At 39.2% G+C, this 15,132-nt stretch overlaps 1 protein-coding gene across 1 annotated transcript in view; it reads right to left on the bottom strand.

The window, feature by feature from the left end:
* ryr1b (ryanodine receptor 1b (skeletal)) overlaps window positions 1-15,132 on the bottom strand; it is a 126,852-nt gene that overhangs the window by 61,233 nt on the left and 50,487 nt on the right. The window contains 23 exon segments of the mRNA XM_089116626.1: window positions 291-414; window positions 507-582; window positions 666-743; window positions 827-967; window positions 1,071-1,160; window positions 1,250-1,328; window positions 3,115-3,278; window positions 3,363-3,503; window positions 3,582-3,672; window positions 3,762-3,982; window positions 4,935-5,104; window positions 5,231-5,351; window positions 6,150-6,261; window positions 6,345-6,528; window positions 6,618-6,753; window positions 7,619-7,713; window positions 10,256-10,388; window positions 10,510-10,627; window positions 11,663-11,936; window positions 12,060-12,203; window positions 13,020-13,131; window positions 13,222-13,422; window positions 14,947-15,131. Coding sequence (XP_088972752.1) covers window positions 291-414; window positions 507-582; window positions 666-743; window positions 827-967; window positions 1,071-1,160; window positions 1,250-1,328; window positions 3,115-3,278; window positions 3,363-3,503; window positions 3,582-3,672; window positions 3,762-3,982; window positions 4,935-5,104; window positions 5,231-5,351; window positions 6,150-6,261; window positions 6,345-6,528; window positions 6,618-6,753; window positions 7,619-7,713; window positions 10,256-10,388; window positions 10,510-10,627; window positions 11,663-11,936; window positions 12,060-12,203; window positions 13,020-13,131; window positions 13,222-13,422; window positions 14,947-15,131 — 3,190 coding nt within the window.

The following is a 15,132-nucleotide window of genomic DNA, read 5'->3' as shown; positions in this document are numbered from 1 at the left end:
TGTGTACTTACATTTACGAGTCATTAAATCATGTTTAATTTGGACTTCTCTGTGCATGCTCTTTGAGGTGGTGACCATAGACCTCCATTATATGACTGAAAGACAAGATTGGTTTGACGTAAAAATATCAAAACTGAAACTACTGCGGAAACAAAGACACTTACATCTTGGATGCCCTTGAGGTAAGATAACACATATCAAAAATTAATTTCAAATTGAACTATCCCTTTAATGAGACCTTTTCAAGGACGGCATCATTTCTCTCTTGTTGAGAGGCATTTTTGTTGTACCTGGTGACAGCATATCCATTGAGCTGGAGGAATTTAAGCAGGTCTTGGGCTTTTTCTCTATCTCTTGCCTTCTCTTTGGCCGTCAACGTATCATATGGTACCAGCAAAGGATGGGTGCCACCACCTAAACACAAAGGATAGTCCACAGGCTGGAATGGTTTATGTTATGAACATTATGTTTAGCAGTAATACAGTGAACAAAATAAACAGTCATACCTTTGGCTTGCAGCTCCATCTTCTTCTTGCGACCCCAGGTGTTGTGGTAATTCTCAGCAATCTGTTCTGCCATTGACTGAACAGATGGAAACATGAGGAATGAATCAATCACACAAGGGTTTCTGAATGTCTTGTATTGAATGATTATAAATAATATACCTGTAGCTCTCTGGACAAGGCCATGCCAGTCAGCTCTACTGGCTGGGGAGAGTATCCCTGGCTGGGATCATAGGTGGCCTGCAGGAGATGGATATATAGGTTTGGTTAATGGGCTTATCAAACATGCAATTTCCATCTTCTTTCCTCCATCTCTATGTTACCTGAGCAGTCTGGGAGATCTTCCTGGTGGTCTTCACCTCACTTTTCTCAACATCTCCATCTCTAGCTTTTTCCAGAGTCCATTCCCACGCCAGCATGGCCTTGATGGACTCTTTAATGGGCCAGCGATAGATCTCCTTATCCTGGAGAGAGAATACGAAAGAAAGGTTGACCTTGATTTTGGAGAACCAACCGACAAAAGACGGGTTTCAATAAAGATACGTTTCAAAGAAGAGCCATTCAGACCTTCTCTGAGAAAGTCTTGTACGGCCGCAGCATGTGGTGAGTTTTGGCGTTCTCGTCTAGGACCTCTCCATATGTCCAGTTGTTTTGGATCTGGAAGATGGAAACAAAAGGTTAAGAGCCTATTCTCAATCCTACAATGCATTCAGCTTTCACAAACAAGCACAAGTGCTGATACTAACCTTCTCAAAAGCCCATTTATCGTGCGTGTGCTCAGCATATTTGTTAATGAAGGCATCGAGTCTCTCAGGAATGATGGTGCTGCAAAGAAAACATAATCGTTCAGTTGGTGTTGTTCATTTCAATACAGATCTTTTAATGACTCCCTCAAAATAATTATTTGTGTTGATCAGCCGAGGACGAAAAAAGAGAGAAAACGAAAAAAGAGAAAAAAGAGCTATGATTTTGCCAGAAAAAATACACTGGGAGGCCTTAAAGGTGCAGTAAGTGATTTCAGAGTAACACTGTTGAAAGTCGATCAGACTGACCAATATAACAGACTTGTAGCCAATCAGCAGTAGGGGGTGTGTCCACTCATGATGCGGGGGAGAGAGATTGAGCCAATCAGCAGTAGGGGGTGTGTCCACTCATGATTGGGGAAGATAGTGAGCAAATCAGCAGTAGGGGGCGTGTCCATTCATGATTGGGGAAGAGAGTGAGCAAATCAGCAGTAGGGGGCGTGTCCACTCATGATTGGGGAGGAGAGACTGAGCCACTCAGCAGTAGGGGCGTGCCCACTCATGATTGGTGAGGAGAGAGAGTGAGCCAATCAGCAGTAGGGGGCGTGTCCATTCATGATTGGGGAAGAGAGTGAGCAAATCAGCAGTAGGGGTGTGTCCACTCATGATGCGGGGGAGAGAGATTGAGCCAATCAGCAGTAGGGGCGTGTCCATTCACGATTGGTGAGGAGAGAGAAGGTGTGTTCGACATCGGCTGCGGCTGGATGCAACCGATCGGCGAGATTAGCCGCGTGCAGACGGGGAGGAGCTGCAAACGGAGACGTGAAGTCGGACACTTTCTGGTTCCCGTAGTGACCGCTCACGTGGTGTTTTCATGCTTTACCACAGCTTGAGTGAAATAAATGCAACATTTGCCAAATAAACAGATATTTCAGACACATTTTCATTCAAAAGGTTACTGCTTCATACAGAATCTGTTTGAACTAGAATAAAGTTCAAAATAAGCCAATTCAATGACGTGGAGTCAACGTTTTTTAATCAGTTTTATTTTGATAATATGATAAACATGATACAATATAACATCGCGACTACATGAAAAGACTATTTACTGTTATAAAAAAACTGATTTGTGAGCCTTAGTGGAACTAAATGTATGGGAATAAACACGAAACGCACGTGATCGTTGTCATGCGTAGAATCCGGCGAATCGTGGAACAGCTGTGACATCATCAGAGCTCGTGCAGCCGCTCTTGAGAAGCTGCGCTGGCGGAGTCCTCCGGCTACTCTCGTATTGCTCTCGCGGTACTTTGATGGCATATGTCACAGTCACGTGGAGTCAGCGCTGCATCAAGTCGGACAAAATTTCTAACCGGCATGCACTGCTTCAAGTCAGCTACCGATCGGTCTGCGCAGAGCTGCATGAAGTCGAACAAGCCTATCGTGAGCCAAAAAGCAGTAAGGGGTGTGTCCCCTCATGATGCAGGATGAGAGACTGAGCCAAACAGCAGTCCACTCATGATGCGTCATAAAAGCATTATTTTGCTTGGCTTCAGCTATGATAAAGTGACAGCCAATCTTGCATTGTGTGTTCGTATATTTTGGTTGATTTCAACTATCAACAGTGTTTCTCAGAAATCCCTTTCTGCACCATTAAAGCTTCTTTTTTGTTGAGATATTTACAAATGCTTCTCATAACATATTTGGGAAGATGGCATGTTGCTGCTTCATACTGCTTCCCTCTGAAACATGCATGACCAATTATCGACCAGAAGGTATGGTCCACGCTATCGTCTCCATCCATGGAATACATATATTTAAAATGCATTACACGTAAATGTACATTGAACTATAGCTAATTGTTTTCTCACTTGGTTGTCTCCACTGGTTTGGGGTCAAAGTTGCCCTCAGCGTCGACAGATGCTTTCTTCTCAGTCATAGACGAATAGCTAGCATCCACGTAGTCCGGAGGGATGGCACCCGCTATGGCGCAGATGCAGGGCATGGCGATCTTAAACAGCTCTGCATCAAATTTCTGCAGAGATGAGATGCCAAGAACTGTAAGTGCTCATTTCTCATTAATAATTCATCCGTTAAATCGTGTTTGTTTTTGCCAAACCTTGTGCGCGAGGGACTCAAAGATGCCCCAGAAGAGTTTGCGAGACAGATGCAACTCCTCCTCTGATGAGACTCCAAAGTTCGCCCATCCATTCGGCAGGCAATAATACTTCCAGCAGCGCTCATAGTGGTTGGTCAACAACTAAAAAGAAACAGGATCAGCTAAATTACACTGCCACAGAAATATGATAATAAGATAAAAATGACTACACTTGCATACCTTTAGGGGCATCTTGGCGTACTCGTTTAAGATTGGCACGTCAAACACCAGCCTTCTCAACAGATGCTGCAACATTGATGGCCGCAGATACCTAAAGTTCACAAACGTAACTTTATTAGCTTCAATATTGTGAATGTGCTGATTTTCTAGTGCTGATGTCAGTACAGAGTGATAACTAACTTGACAAGAGACATAAGGCAGTCCTCGATGACGTCCCGCTGGGCCTTGGTAAGTGCACGGCCACGGGACAGCCTGTAGATGGTGTGCAGCATAGAGTCGATCATGATGGCACGGTGTTCAGTGCCAGCGAACAGTGGGGCACACTTGGTGAGCAGAGGCAACACAGCTGAGCACAGGTAACGGTTCAGAGCCAGAGCCATCTCTGTGGTGCTAAACGCCAACTGGAGGGACATTACAATTAACATCACAGTGCTGTTATTATATTACAACTCGCAGCATTTCTCATGGAGGACGAGCAAACTACCATCATTTTACAAATGGTACTGTTGTTGTGTCACGGAATGTAGTTTTAAGAATTATTAGGTGAGAATGAAGTCAAATATGCGACATACAGTGATCCCCATGCTAAAGTTGCCTTAAAAAAATCATCTTTTGGATATTGAATTCGAAAAAATGAGGAAAACTCCAACCTTTAAGGACACAAATTTTCTTTGTGAATGAATAATGTATCATAAATAAATAAACGTTTCTCCTTAAAATACAGGTTAAATGTTAAATTCCCATAGAGTCAGGCAGATTTTTATTTTTAAAAGCCAGTTATTTCATGGATCCAGGATAATATGCATCCTCATAAAGTTCCCTTGGCCTTTGGAATTAAAATAGACCCACATCATCACACACCTTCCACCACACCTAGACATTGGCATGGTTTTACTTCAGTTAGCCTAGTAGCTGGTTTGATTTGCATTGAAAGATGATCTTATGGAAAGTACCCCATGCCAATGCTTCAAAACATTGTAACTAACCCACTGGACTACTTTGAGGATGTCTTTATTAACTTTCTGGACAAGGACAGTACCGTACACACATTTCCAAAGGAGGGACAGAAAGACTCAATCTGAAATATCTTAAACTGTAGGTCTTACAGGCTTGGGACGACATGAGGGAGAGTCTTTAATGACAGAATTTTCATATTTGGGTGAAATAACTCTTTAAGAAACTAATGAGATAATAAACAGGTGATTAGGATAACACATAACTAACTGACTGAGGAAAACTAGGTCACAGTTCAGAGACAAAAACACTGAAAACAACAGAACAGGGTATACTCATTACATATATTATATTATGAAAGATGGTGATGAAATATGATTGACAGTATTAAGGGCTCACCGTATCTAGAGAGGCCGCAGCTCTCATATCTGGCAGGAAGCCGACCTCTAGCACATGCAACAGGAAGTCCTGGTTATCAATGCCGTACACTCGGTCCAGGAAAAGCACCATGGAGGCTTTGTGGTCTGGCACGAAACTCGCTGACATTTTTGGCTCAACGATCTGACTATCTATAAAAAAAAGTATCACAGACAAAACCAGAGTTTTAAGGAAGCCAGTTTGAGTACAAGTTGTAAGAAAGACCAAAATGTTGATTTGACATTTTTTGGCCTTTTTTACAATAAAATCTGGTGTACCTTTGCCTAAGGTGGGGATCTGAACAGAAAGGCTGATGACTCCCACCAGGTCTTCAATGGGCACGAGAGACCTCAAGATGGCTCTGATTCTCAAAGCTTCGCCTTTCCCGGCTTGGATCAGCTGTGGGTAAAGAATGTGACCTTCATCTTAAACACTACTGTTCAAAAGTTTGGGGCCAGTAAGATAAAAATTAATACTTGTATTCAGCAGTGATTAAATAAATTGATCAACAGTGAGAGTAAATATGAAGAGTTCAGATGCAAAAGCCTCTAAATGCCATTTTAAATTTTCTTCTTTAATGATGATTTTTATCAAGCTTGTATATTTAAGTTCAGTGATTTCACTTAAATGGCAATGATAATTACCTATTAATTGTTATTTAAGTGAAATTACTGAACTTAAATATACAAGTTTGATAAAAATCATCATTAAACAAGAAAATTTCAAATGGTATTTAGAGGCTTTTGCATCTGAACTCTTCATATGTTAATAATGCCACAAAATATATCTCTTTCAAATAAATGGTGTTTTTTTAACTTTCGATTCATCAAAGAATCCTGAAAAAAATGTATTACAGTTTCCACAACAATATTAAGCTGTTTTCAATAGTAAAATTATTATAAATGTTTCTTGAACATCAAATCATCATATTAGAATGATTTCTAAAGGATCATGTGACACTGAAGACTGGAGTAATGATGATGTGAATAATGAAAATCCAGCTTTTATAATAGGAATACATTTATTTTTAAAACATTTTTAATATTTGAATTGTAAAAATATTTTACTGTTTTAATTTTTTTTCAGCCATGGTGAGCAGAAGAGACTTCTTTTTTAAAAACGGTTGAATGATTCCTGTTTACAAACTTTACATTTGTCATGGTCTTCACTGGTAAATTATGAAGTTGTTATACTTACATGCATCTCAGGAGCGCAGCGACCCAGCAAGTCAATAAGGGCACAGTAAAATGACATGATAGCATTTCCAAGATGCACTCTGTTCTCCTCATGCTGCTCCTCCCCTCCAAACCTGTGAACCAATCACAAGGGATACAAATTAATTATGGCAAACTGTTTAAATAGCAAGCATTCACTTTCACTGAAGCATCTTACATAAAACGTCTGTCCTTTTTAGGAGTCGGCCCATCCCGGGCAGGATCCTCGGAGATCTTAATGGCCTCCTCGATGGCAGCTAACAGACCCGCGCCACCCTCTCCTCTCAGCGCGGGGCCAAAGCACTCAGGCCGACGAATCAACAGACGAACAACCACATTAGCGTTCTCCTCTACGCTCTCACCTGCAGGAGGAGACAAAAACACAACGTTTCATTAAGAATGCCTTAAAAACACAGGACTCAAGAGTCAGAATTACACTAGACATGCTGACCATTTACAAACACTGCGAAGCGCAGGAAGTCTAGATATCTCTCTCCTCCACTTGGATTCCATCCTATATCAGGGTAGCCTTTAGACAGCAGCATGGGGCACATCCGAAGGCCACAGCCAGCCAGATATGTCACCACCTGGGTAGCACAATGAACCAATGAATTTTTATGTAGTGGTGCACCCAGCGCAATTGACTTTGTACGCTGTATCATTCGTATTTTACACCCGTGCAAAGCGGACTTTTCCCTCCACAGATGTACGCTGGCAAACTAGGGAATGAACTTTTGGGTCGGCGTGTTTTGGCGCAAACAACCCCTGGTGCTATTTTGCAGTTCCAGAAAACATTGTGTGTTGTTCATAATGCTATTTTAAGCGCGCATGCTTGGCCATAATACAGAGTGTGAACAACACGCATACACTGTAGATGATCCTCTCATTTACACAGATGCATTTTACTTTTTGCAAATGATACATTATTATAAGGAAAACTATTAAAACACGAGGGAAATCATTGTTGTGTTCATGACGATGGGAAAAATAGGCATAAAGCTTACACATTTACCCAAATTATCATATACATGTTTAACCAAAGCTAATTTGGGTGGGTTTGTCCCATTCCTAATGTCACTTCTCTTTCTTTTACGGCCCTGACGAGAACATCGATCTCCTCGGCTGTGAACTGATTGTGAAGCGTGTCTGGTAAATGCGCTGTTATAATGGTATTGGAACAAGCGCACCTCGCTCATCACGCTCTTAAAGGGAATGTGATATGACGCTCTTATTGGTTTATTTCCCGTTACGCCCAAACCACACCTATGAATAATGAAGCTACTTCAGACCAACCCCTTTTAGATTTGCGTCGAGCGCAAGAGACATTTATCCCGCCGGTTAAATAGCAACAGCGCCGAGATCCACCCACAAAGTTACTTTGCCCTTGTGCTTTCGTTAAAATAGGGCCCAGTATCATAAATACAAAAATTAGTTCTGACTTCTGAGCATTACCATCTCAAGGTCTTGCTCTTGAAGAGCCAGGGCAAGCTCATTGTTGTCAATGCAGGACGCGGCAGCAACATCCAGAGGAGTAGATCCACGCATCCCTAAAAAGACATACACAAACAAATTTAATAAAAAAAATAAAAAAAAGTAATACTAAGGTCTAAATTGTTTTATTTTAATATAATTTAGATTAAAACTAACCAGTGTTAAGTGATTCATTGGAAAAATCAAATGATTGTCGGCATAGTCCAAATTAAATCTACGACTGATGGTGTATTTTATTATATTTAAAGGGTTAGTTCACCCAAAAATGAAAATTAAGTCATTAATTACTCACCCCCATGCTGTACCAACCCCTTAAGACCTTCGTTCGTCTTCGGAACACAAATGAAGATATTTTTGATTAAATTTGAGAGCTGTATAACTACCACATTGGCTCCTAAGGGACTGCCTCTTGACGGCCCAAAAAGTCAATGAAGAAAATGTTTAAATATCCCAAGTGACTACAGTGGCTCAACTATATGTTTATCAAGCGACGCGAATACTTTTTGTGCGAAAAAACAAACAAAAATAACGAGTTTATTCGACTATTTCTTTTCTTCCTTGTAGGCCAGAACGAGACTTCCTTAGATTTCCACGACGCATGCGCGAGATTTGCGATCTGCTCACACCAGCTTCACTACTTCAGATCGCAATTCTCGCGCATGCGTCGTGGAAATCTATAAGGAAGTCTCGTTCTGGCCTACAAGGAAGAAAAGAAATAGTCGAATAAACTCGTTATTTTTGTTTGTTTTTTCGCACAAAAAGTATTCGCGTCGCTTGATAAACATATAGTTGAGCCACGGTAGTCACTTGGGATATTTAAACATTTTCTTCATTGACTTTCTGGGCCGTCAAGAGGCAGTCCCTTAGGAGCCAATGTGGTAGTTATACAGCTCTCAAATTTAATCAAAAATATCTTCATTTGTGTTCCGAAGACGAACGAAGGTCTTACGGGGTTGGTACAGCATGGGGGTGAGTAATTAATGACTTAATTTTCATTTTTGGGTGAACTAACCCTTTAAGGTAAAATAAACCCTGAATTTAACAGAAAGCCAATAAAGGGATGCTTGAATAAGGGAAATTTGGTCCCTCTTTTTAGACCCAGTCAAAACTCTTGTGGCTGCCTTTCGTACAACTTGCAAGCAACATAATGACGATTGAGGGAATTGCAATAAGCGAATCGTGAAGTCACAAGTGCGTGAATCACTACTTCTAAATCTTTGCATGAAAGATGTTTCAATTTTGCAATACAAGATCTCCAATCAAGATCTCAAATGGAAAAAGTTTCCTTTAATAATGACATTCATTTGTTTATCAAAAAATATAGTGAAGGGTCAAAGATCACTCAAAAGTTTTTAATTTAAGTTTAATTTAAGAGAGTGGACGAAACCAGGCTTTCAAAAAAGGCGAAGAATTTGCAGGACAAACTAAAATCAATTTTTATCCTCATTAAGCTGCAATTTTTCTTCTAACTCTAAATATAATTTATGCATTTCAATAAAACACTGAATCAAAGTGGTATATCAAGCCTAACTAGAAGATAAAACGGAATTGTTATAGTTCTGAAAAATGTAGACCAAAGGAAGCATATAACGGGAAAACAATAAAGGTCCCAAAATGGATCCCTGGGGCACACCACATAAAAGAGAAGCAGTTAAATGAGGAAAAATTGCCCAAATTTACACAAAAAGTCCTATTCTTGAGGTAAGAAGCAAACCACAATAGTAGTGCAGTGCCCTGGATACCTACCATACATTTAAGACGTTTAAGAAGAATTATTATGCTATGGTCAAAGGTATCACACAAAGATTCAACCAAACTAGCACAACAAAAGAGCCTGAATCCAGAGCAAACTAAACATACAGTAATTTGTAAATAAATATATGCTTAAAATATGTAGATGTATGCTTGTTTGAAGTGCTTCTACTTTAAATTATTGAATTATTTCTTTTGTCATATATTTTGAATGTATTTTTACTTCAAATTAACGGAAACACCAAAAGCCTATAATGCGTAAGAAGCACAGTTAGGTGATATGTACAGCTTTTGTGCAGCCTTGTATTGTTTTGTAGAGCCCAGGAACATTTGCAACCACTTTGTGGAAGCTACTGGGGATCCAAATAAAGAATACAGAATTTTTATATTAATTAATACCTTTATTTTAAATGATAATTTAAGTTTGATCAATTTAACAAACCAAAATCAAAATCTTTCTATGTATCTTCCAAGGTTTAAAGTACTGTACCTCTGGTTGGAAAACACTACTTTAAAGCGTCCCAAAAGACGAACACCAACGATAACAATAAACTATATGTTTTAATGATCACTTTAATTCTGTCCGAATAGGAAAGTCCACATCACAGCTATAACAATCAAAACACAGAGGTACCTGTATGATATAATTGGATAATTATATCCAAATTGATAATTTTTCCCAAGTTAACTAATGATAAAAAACATTGCCAGGCAGTGCCAGCCAATCAGAATCCACCTTATCCACCCTACCCTATCCTAGTTATTGTTATAATTTTCATTCTTGGTGTGAATGGACCTCAACAATAATAAAAAATATGCTATCTGCATCAGATAAATTTTACCGACCCAGTCCAATGCCACTGTTCTGCAGCAGGTACGAGAGGTGGTCGAACATGGAGCGCTGGTTCTGACGGCTGATCCTGCAGAAGTAGCACAGGAAGCGACAGCAATTGGTCACCATTTGCGGGAATCGAATTTCCTATAAACAGAGAAAAATAAAAATGATTGTTTCCCTTTAGTTTCAATTGCAGAGTGGGATCCTCGTCTAGGAATAACAGTTTTAAATGTTCAGTACGTGTATAAGAAAAACAGGAAAGCACCTTCGAGTCTCCTCCACCTCCCAGCACGTTGACCATAACCTCCATGACCGTCTCATGCATGCCCAGCGCACGCATCAGGTTAGGGTGCTGGTAGAACAACTTGTTGTTCATGATGTTTCTACGAGGCAGGAGACAAAATGCATTTGTAATACCACACATGATGAGATTTCCAGCTAATAACAAATTACTAGAGACAAGTTCAGGACATTCAGAACAAAAGTTGTATTTTTTAAATAAACCGAACTTTCTATCAGCACAACTGTTTTTAGAGGAGTAGTTCACTTTTTTTTTTTAAACTTTTGCTGCTAATTTACTCACCCCCATGTCCATATCCAAGATGTCCATGTCTTTCTTTCTTCAGTCGAAAAGAAATAAAGGTTTTTGATGAAAACATTCCAGGATTTTTCTCCATATAATGGACTTCAATGGGAACCAAACGGTCTGCACTGCAATGCACGTTCGTGACTCTCCTGTTCGAACTCGTTCTTCAAAATGAACAAATCTTTTTCCGAGTCAATTCATTCGTTTCGTTTGTTGAATGAACCAAATGACTCAGAAAAATATGATAAACGAGTTCGAACAGGAGAGTCACGAGCGCGCATCACAGAACAGAGCAAGGCGAGCATTTGAGCTTATAAAACTTAAACTTTGTTATTTATTTATTAAATGAGCGATCGTTTCACTTGATAAGACCCTTATTTATCATCTGGAATCGTTTAAAGCCCTTTGAACAGTTTGCAGTTTGCACTTTGGACCTTGAACCGTTTGGTTCCCAATGAAGTCCATTATATGGAGAAAATCCTGGAATGTTTTCATCAAAAACCTTAATTTCTTTTCGACTGAAGAAAGAATGACATGGACAACTTGGATGACATGGGGGTGAGTAAATTATCAGCAAAAGTTTTTTTAAAAGTGAACTACTCCTTTAACATTGATTATCTAAGGAGCAAATCAGCATATTTTTGAAGGATCATGTGACACTGAAGAATGGAGTAATTGTATTATATATATTTTAAATTGTGATAACATTTCACAATATTATTGTTTTTACTGTTGAGCAGAATTTTAAAAAGTTTACCGACCTCAAAATTTTGAACTGTAGGGATACACTGAGATGTCAAGCACTTTAAGTCCTGTCTTTAGAAGTACCCACCCGATGCTCTGGATCATAAGCCTCTCCTCTTCCGGGCCCATCTGGACGATGAGCAGAGAGCGGATCTGACCCAGGCACTCCAGCATGGCCATAGTGTCCTGTATGGACACAGCGTTGATGGCATATGCTTTTGGCAGGGCGCGGATCAGCTCTCCCAGTGCGTCATACTGCCGGTGGAGAAGACTGAACATGAGCCGCACCAGCTCGGGGTTCTGAATAAAAGACTCCTGTGCCCAGTGGATCATTGTGTGGGATATCAGCTCCTGTAAAGAACCTGAGGAAGACAATGACGTCCAGAAACGTTAGACCAACTGAACCATTACAGTATGGTTGAGGAAAGCAATGCAACCATGAGATGAGATGAATCTGAACAAGATGTTTTACAACATTTACTCACTAGGTTTGGGCTCTTCCTCTGGTTCTGGCTCCTCTTCATCCTTTTTCTTCCTAAGGTTCTTGACCTTCTCCACCAAACTGAGCAGTCTCCCTCTCAGAGACGCTTCTACCTGTTCCTCCTCCGCTTCTTCTTCAACGTGGACACCTGTGGTACAAACAAATAGTTCAGATTTTGGTTAGTCAATAAGGCAAGATTCGCAATATGAAATCTGATTGTAAATCTCCACAATGTGTATCGAAACTGTTCAGATCTCATTTGTGTGGCACACTTTCGTTTTCCCAAAAAAAATTGCATTGGTTTTTATGTTAAATTGTGACTTTCATGTGTTTTGGCCGTTAACTTACACAACGTTTTGGTGACAAGTTACTGAAACCGATATTGTTATCATCTCCAGTATCATTTATCTATCTGCTGTCTCTAATCTTCACAGACGCGAATCTGTGAAAATGGTGACAGTATGTATTTCGTGTTTAGTCTATAGGCATGCTAGTTTGAATGTGTGTGTGCTTAGGTACGTAGTCTTACTTCACAAAGTGACATTGCAACTACTTGTCTGGCATGCATAATACTGTGTTTTGTGTCGTTTTTGTGGATCCGTGTGAACGGGGATCATTTTGATATGACATGATTTACGTGGCGTGAGAAAGTGACAAACCAAGTGAAATTCATTTAGAGGAGTCAGACTGAAACTGATTTCCAGAAACGTGATTTGAATAGGATTTCGAACCACATATGAATGCAGCTCAAATGTGATTTTTTTGCTGTTCACACTTGCTAAATATCAGCGTCTGAACGAGGCTTGCGTCTTCTTTATAATGTTCGTGTGTCATCTTTTTTTTTTTTTTTTTGAATCCTCAGAAGAACTGAATAAGTTTGATCACAAGGTGATTTTGCAACAGCAGATGCTTGGTGTTGTAATGTGGCCGTACAGTAATTTTGTGAGATGTTTTGAACACTGACCGCAGTGATTTAGGAGGTCATTGTGGAAATTCTGCAGGGTTTCCCTCACTTCCTCTGGCACGGGGCAATCTTCTTCATCTGGGCTGTGCTTGAAGTTAGTCAACAGGAAAACCTACACATATACTCATAGTTAGTGTATACCAGTTAAAATCATGTGTGTGTGTGTTTAAAGAAGAGTTTAAAGTAGAAGTGTGTCTCATACTTGTTCCTGAGGAGGAGAGCGAAACTCTCTGGTCCTGCGAGCGGTTTCTGCAGCCGACATACTAAATGCTCTCATTAGAATTTTATATCGTTCACGCTGGTTTGACTGGATCTCAATTACGAAATTATCAGAGAAAGCCAAAATAGCCTCAACTCGGTGTCTGAGCTCACAGTCACAGAAATACTGTAGAAGGGTACACATCTAAAAGAGGGGGAGAGACAGGCAAAGACAGTATTATAAACAGGACAAACTAGAAAAATGGACATAATAGATAGATGGATAGATAGATGGATGATAAATAGATGGATGGATAGATAGATGGATGATAAATAGATGGATGGAAAGACTAGATAGATAGATGGATGGATAGATAGATAGATAGATAGATAGATAGATAGATAGATAGATAGATAGATAGATAGATAGATAGATAGATAGACTAGATAGACTAGATAGATAGATAGATAGATAGATAGATAGATAGATAGATAGATAGATAGATAGATAGATAGATAGATAGATAGATAGATAGATAGATAGATAGATAAAGAGACTGGATGGATGGATGGATGGATGGATGGATGGATGGATGGATGGATGGATGGATGGATGATAAATAGATAGATGAAGAGACTAGATAGATAGATAGATGAAGAGACTAGATAGATAGATAGATAGATAGATAGATAGATAGATAGATAGATAGATAGATAGATAGATAGATAGATAGATAGATAGATAGATAGATAGATAGATAGATAGATAGATAGATAGATAGATAGATAGATAGATAGATGGAGAGACTAGATAGATAGATAGATAGATAGATAGATAGATAGATAGATAGATAGATAGATAGATAGATAGATAGATAGATAGATAGATAGATAGATAGATAGATAGATAGATAGATAGATGAAGAGACTAGATAGATAGATAGATAGATAGATAGATAGATAGATAGATAGATAGATAGATAGATAGATAGATAGATAGATAGATAGATGATAGATAGATAGATGAAGAGACTAGATAGACAGACAGATAGACAGAAAGATAGACAGATAGATAGATAGATAGATAGATAGATAGATAGATAGATAGATAGATAGATAGATAGATAGATAGATAGATAGATAGATAGATAGATAGATAGATAGATAGATAGATAGATAGATAGATAGAGAGAATAGATAGATAGATAGATAGATAGACAGACAGACAGACAGACAGACAGACAGACAGACAGACAGACAGACAGACAGACAGACAGACAGACAGACAGACAGACAGACAGACAGACAGATAGATAGATAGATAGATAGATAGATAGATAGATAGATAGATAGATAGATAGATAGATAGATAGATAGATAGATAGATAGATAGATAGATGGAGAGATAGATAGATAGATAGATAGATAGATAGATAGATAGATAGATAGATAGATAGATAGATAGATAGATAGATAGATAGATAGATAGATAGATAGATAGATGAAGAGACTAGATAGATAGATAGATAGATAGATAGATAGATAGATAGATAGATAGATGAAGAGACTAGATAGATAGATAGATAGATAGATGGAGAGATAGATAGATAGATAGATAGATAGATAGATAGATAGATAGATAGATAGATAGATAGATAGATAGATAGATAGATAGATAGATAGATAGATAGATAGATAGATAGATAGATAGATAGATAGATAGATGTACCTGCAGTTTTACAGACTCTGGCAGCTTCATTTGAAGAAGCCCCTCCTCTGGCGCTTCCTCTTCCTCCTCTTTGACCTCTTCGCCTACCTCCTCTACCTCCTTTTCTTCTTCTGCTTTTTCTCCATCCACCTTCTCTCCCTCCTTCTCCTCCACTGCCTTCTCGTCCTCTTCTCCTTCCTCTCCCCC

The sequence above is a fragment of the Pimephales promelas genome, chromosome 10 (assembly GCF_988280905.1).
Source record: "Pimephales promelas chromosome 10, fPimPro1.hap1.1, whole genome shotgun sequence".
In the NCBI taxonomy this organism is placed as follows: Eukaryota; Metazoa; Chordata; class Actinopteri; order Cypriniformes; family Leuciscidae; genus Pimephales; species Pimephales promelas.
Note: the sequence above shows the minus strand (reverse complement) of the source record. Positions and strands in the feature narration are given on the sequence as shown.